This window comes from Diorhabda carinulata, chromosome X (assembly GCF_026250575.1).
Source record: "Diorhabda carinulata isolate Delta chromosome X, icDioCari1.1, whole genome shotgun sequence".
Classification (NCBI taxonomy): domain Eukaryota; kingdom Metazoa; phylum Arthropoda; class Insecta; order Coleoptera; family Chrysomelidae; genus Diorhabda; species Diorhabda carinulata.
The window spans coordinates 14,527,777-14,533,776 of record NC_079472.1 but is presented as its reverse complement, the minus strand read 5'-3'; the positions used below and the strand labels follow the sequence as shown (position 1 = coordinate 14,533,776).

At 32.2% G+C, this 6,000-nt stretch overlaps 1 protein-coding gene across 4 annotated transcripts in view; it reads left to right on the top strand.

The window, feature by feature from the left end:
- The first annotated feature begins 772 nt into the window (after nt 1-772).
- Nucleotides 773-6,000, top strand: part of LOC130901159 (probable nuclear hormone receptor HR3) — a 112,618-nt gene continuing 107,390 nt past the window's right edge. For 2 of the 4 annotated variants that reach the window (XM_057812292.1, XM_057812297.1), the window contains exons 1-2: nt 773-1,380; nt 3,274-3,585. In XM_057812292.1, the coding sequence (XP_057668275.1) occupies nt 3,579-3,585 (7 nt within the window). In that variant the 5' untranslated portion in view covers nt 773-1,380; nt 3,274-3,578. Of the gene's footprint in view, nt 1,381-2,972; nt 3,586-6,000 lie in introns of those variants that run through there. The other 2 variants (XM_057812296.1, XM_057812291.1) reach the window with 2 other exon arrangements.

Genomic DNA, 6,000 nt, shown 5'->3' with positions numbered 1-6,000 from the left:
TTACATTTTCAATGATTGCTAAATGTAACTGGCATTATAAAAAACTGGATCTAAAACATTGCGATCGATTTCGGATAGAAGTTTCCAAAACTTTGTCCTCTTAATTCAATTTAATAATTTCACCAACTTCGGGGGATCCCTTACAACTACTTAAAATCTAACGATATCAACATATTTCTCAGGTATATTTGAGATTCACTTATTTAGAAGAATCACTACATCAAACTTGATTTTAAGTGCAAATATTGGTCAAACGAGAATCTCATTCATCTTTCTCATACTCATCCTCAAAAATGGAAAGTTTTCATGGAAGAAAATTGAGGAAAAAACATTTTGATCAATCTGAATTAATAAGTGGACATTAGACAAAAATTAGATATCGAAACTACTCTCGAACAAACCCTCTAAGTAGTCACCTCACTTTAGTGTCATAAAGACTTGGATTTTGGTTTCGTTTGGATTGATTGTGACTTGTAAAGACAAGAAAAATCACTTATATACTGTCAAAGATTCTAAATAAACGTAAAGTCGATTGGTTTCACTTACAAGAGACGTATTTCAAGATCAGAACATCGCATGATCAAGTTAATAGTCTTAAAAAAAGTTATTGAAAAAAACTCTATTTTAGAACATTTCAAAACGTTTAAAGCGATTAAAAAAACCTTAAACAATACATTTTTTTATATTGTTGTCTTGTTTTGTAAGAATTCATCCCTCGTCGCAACATAATGTCCCTTTGTGAACCTACCTTCGATCGTGATACTCTAGTGGTACATTTCGAAACTAGATTGCATCGTTTCAAGAAGAGAAACCGAATTAAAAAGCTAACAGGGTTGGAAATATCGCGTAAAAAGCCCATCGTTTTATAAAAATCAAGTGCAAATGACCGTTTTTATAATTAGTGTTATTAAAATCACGGAAAATCCGACATATATCGAAGACCTAGTTTCTTGTTCTTCTAACCTGCATTTAAATCGATTGGAAAAATATTGATTTCGAGCGTAGTGTTTACTTAAACCCATTAAACCCAAATGTGTTCTTGTAGTGTTTAGTGTATTTCGGTATTAATCATATGAAAATTTCGAATTTTTAATTAATAGAGAGGCCTTTAGTAAAATTCTCGATATTTTCTTGAATTCATAGCAATATAAATAATAATAATAATAATAATAATAATAAAAAGACTGTTTTCTAAATTCGACTGATCTGATATCGACTGAAAAAAATCGGCTTGACTGAAATTTACACCAGATTTTCACACGTTTTTGGTGTTCAATGGAGTCTCGTAATTTTTTTTCGTGTTTGGTGTTTTATACATCGGATTTTTTTTAAATTTCTACTCGACTTTTTGTAATAAAACGGCGACTTATTCATTCAAAGGTACGTTTTAAAACTTTTCAAACAAATTTTGACAAAATAAACAATTACGAAGTACATTCCTTATTATAAATAATTAAATTAAATCGTCTTGATTTTAAATCTCTTTATAGGAAATTAGTTTCACAAAACAGGCTGAAATGTACGATTTTAAATATGAAAATAAAGTTCTGTCTCAACCACAAAAAATAATTATTCCTTAGTTGTCATATTTCAAAAGTTTGTAGCAGCAATCAGATGATTCGTAGTTCCATTAGAATTCACAAAATATGCAAATTTTACTCAAATTGTTAAGATCTTTCTATTGATAGCTTTCTCATGTTTTACTTTTTATCGTATCGATGACCTTTCAATCTAATTTATAAATACTGACATGTTTGTCTTAAGTAAACAGCCTCAGAATCATGGTCACAAATTGAATACTTCTTTGAGTTAATTAGCCTCCCCAAAGATCTTTCTACATAAACATTTGGCGGTTTTAAATCCGTAGTTTCCTTATTTAAAATGCAGGCTAAAAGGCAGCTATTGCTTTATATATTACTTTTTTTTTTCTGTAGAAAAGGAAATCCTCACAGACACCCGGCGTCATTGTCGTTTTGTGACGGATTCTTACTGAATAAAACCTCTCTGGACTCTTGCACTTCGCAATGGTATCCGCCCTCGTATTGCTTAGTTGCAATTGCTGTCTTTCGTTATATCTAGTTCCTACTCTATTTCTCTTTGGTTCCTATTGAAACTTCTTCCACGTTTCTTACTTCCCTGCCTGGTATATAGGTACGTACGAAAGCATCCATGACCTGGGAGTGCTTGTGTTAAGAAGTAATTAGTTTTCCCATGCTTCCTGTTCACCCAGACTTAGGTCTTAGGCATGAGTCGGTGCCACCTTTGAATGTTTTTGCGTTAGCTTTCGACACTCCATCGTACCCGATTATCCTTATTCCTTCGGCAGATACATTCCGATAGGCAATGCATTTTCGTACAGCCATCTACCTCTGTAGTCGTGTCAGCGATTTAATAGAAGTTTTTCTTTCGTAGACAGTATCTTATACTGGTAGGTCATACAAAATCTTGCTCTGGATCACGTTCGAAAGGATTCTCCTCTTGGAAACAGAGTTGAAAGAGCTTCCTCTGCTTTTTCTATTGACTTCTCTACGTGTTTTTTTAAAGCTGAGTTTCGTGTCTGGCCAAACGCCTAACTTGAACCAAGTTTGTCTAATTTTCCTTTAATGTGTCGACGGCACAGTTTCCGTTTTTCTTGGCGCTAGCTCTAGACGTTTTCATTCAATTTTACGAGTTGCAATACTGTGTTAACCAAGTACATCAGGAGTTGCTCTGTTAGAACTATTACCGCTAAGGCGACATCGTCTGCAAAGCCAACTAGAGCAACTCCTTGTGGCAACTCTATTCTAAAGAGTACATAAATTGGTTGAATTGAGCGCCTTGGAAAATCCAGTGAAATGAAAAAATTTCAGTAGTGATATTTCTACCATTATTGGGAAAGACACCAAACGAAATTCCCTGTCAATTTTTTCTTAAATATAGTAACTATTTATCATGAATATTGCCATATCTCAAAACTTAAGTAACCACCCCCATAGTCTCTTTTTTCTATTTAGATGCAGAATGCAGAACATTATGCGATTCAAGATTGAGTCGCTGGAGTCTTCTTCTATTATTTATCAATTTCTTCATTCCAAGATCGGTGAGAAAAGTAGAGAAAACATTTAATGAAACATGTGCATTAACGAAAAGTCTTCTAAAATGTAAACCTGTACAAACGTAGACACATTGTTCATGGTCTCAAAGGGAACATTGGAAAAACACAAAAAATGTTGATATTTACTATTATTGAAAGTCTTGAGTTAGTTTAAATATTTTTTTCTCACAATCGATTAGGTGCAGGTATTAAATTAACCAAATCCAAATAATTCCACTAAAACTGTTTGAAATACGGCTACAAAATTTCCTCGACGGGGTTAATAATAAAAAAAGTGAAACTGGCCGGTCAAGAGGTCATCACTATTGAGCTGCAGGAGGTGGAGAATGCATCCGTCGCGGCGGCTGTCGTTTCTGAATCATCGCCTCCGCCTCCCGCAGCCACTACAGTACCAGCAACACCCAGTGAAACGAGAACAGAAGTCGGTACGACTTCAACAGCAACTTCGCAAAGACCTACACCTTCAGCTTCACCACCAAATACTATGACAGGTAAGTTATATAACTTGTTAAACGTGGAAAATGTTACTGAATGCATTCGCAGATGAAAGAACAAAATTTAAATCATGGAAATCAAGTTTTTCAACGATTTAATATTAGTATACATAAGCTAGTTCTATAGGATGAGAAAGAATACATATGGGTGTTTCTATAAGGTTTTGAACGGTGTCAACACAATCTACAATTAGAATACGACCATCTTTTTTGAAAACAATTTTCCTATATGAAATTGGTCAGAACTACCAGTAAACTATCCAAATTTATTGTGTCATTTTCACTTATTCTGATCTCCGGATTCTACTTTTGCTTTGGGTTTCAAAAAAATTGTTTTTTCATAATTTGATTATAACTTTTTATTTCTTAAAAATGCTGTTTTATTGGACATACTAGATTTCTTTAAAGTCAATTATTAATATCATAATCAATTGAGTTTGAAACTCCTTTTCAATGAGAAAATGTCATTCAATGTTCAAGGATAAAATGTAATTCAATGTAAAAACTATCAAAGAAGTACTCGTAAATGACTATCATTTGTCATCAAAAACCGACTTCTTCCAAAGCAAACTATCATCCAATTTAGAAAATTGCATTTCTCAAAAAGAAGGGAAATTGTGTTATTCAATAACAAACTCATTTGTTTTTGAATAATTTTCATAACCTCATTCATTTTTTGGATGACAAAATGTTATTCAATGAAGAAACTATCTATGAAGTAGATAACTATCATTTGTCATCAAAAACCGTTTTCTTCAAAAACAAGCTATCATCAAATTTAGAAAATTGTATTTTTGAAAAAAAGAAGAGAAATTTGTTTTCAAAAATTGTGTTATTCGATAACAAACTCATTTGTTTTTGAATAATTTTCATTAACCTCATTCGTTTTTTGCTTTGCTTCTCATTTGAATCATTTTTGTGAGAACCCGAATATACGAAGGTCTCTACTGAATTTTTGAGATAGAAAAATAAAAACAAATATTTATAATCGGATATGTTTTATTACTTTTCAAAATATTATCCAAATGTCCATTGAGGTACCTCCCAAACATATTATTTGAACCCATTTAGCACATCGATCTTCTATCAGTGGTGACAGTGGTTTCGATCTCGTTTTAAATTTTCTCTTATAGCTTCGTTTTTCATGTTCATCGTTTTTTGGTATCCACTAGAGTGATGATGAATGTTTCAAGTATATGTAAACAACTCAAATAACACTCGTATGACAACACGTTGTGAGTAGGTTCATCATTAAAAATGTCAAACTTCATTATGTCAATGTCAGATTTGACATATTCAAATCAGTATTGACATATTTCAAAACTTAAGTAGCGTCATCAAAAAAAGTGGTAGTGTCTTTTATCATTAAAAAAAAACCTTTTTTCACCTTTTCGGAATCTTTTCATAATATAAACTGTACATTTCTCAAATTAAAAAAAAAATATTAAACAATCTTTATTTTCCCATTATAAACAACCGTGTGTGTTTAAAACGAATAGCGGTACGACTCACTCTTAACTAGCAGCAGCCTCGTCCACTAGGTTACCAGCGCCTTGTCAATTACAGTTATGATCTCAGAATTACCGTTATAACATTACATAGAGGCGCGCCTGGATTACGGCCCGCGTACCAACACATCTTTTTTCTTTCAGATCCGGCTCAAGTTTTTTGAGAATTACTTGTTTTATACACAATATAAAGGCAGGTTTAAACAGAATTTCTTAATCTTGTAAACTTGTATCTACTTATTTTATTACTTTATATAAATTGAGTAGAAATGACTGGATAGTAATCTTGAAATTTCTTATAGAGTTAGAAAATTTTTCAAAACCGCCTCAAGTTTGGAAATAAGAGAAGTAATTGTATCTTTTGACGCTTCTGAATATACTGAAAACACAGAAACAGAGAAAATTAAAGACTAGAAGACAGAAAAAGTCGCTATGTGTCAAATCTGGTGAATAAAGTAGGTAGTTAATCAATTCATGAATTATATCCATGCCGATCTCCTAAGTATTTTCATTTTTCCCAAATCCAGTCGATTTTTTGAAATTTACTTTTTTTAAAATAAAAATAAATACAATCCCATGACTATGGAGTACAGTGATGGATCCAGTGTTCTTTTGATGAATGAATGAATCAGTTTTTTTCGATGTTATCACTATTTAGTTATCACATATTTCGGCCGTCCCAAATATTCACTTTTTCTATCTCATTTTACGACTATTAAAAAAAAAATTTTTGAAAAATACCACCGTTTGTCGACTGGGGCCAAACAAATACAGATGTCTCACCCTATATGTACAATTTGTACTTCAATAATTTTTCATATGTTTACAATCACGATTGATACATGATACACGATGATTAGATCAAAATTATTAGAAACTGACTTTCCATTCGTTTATCATTTAG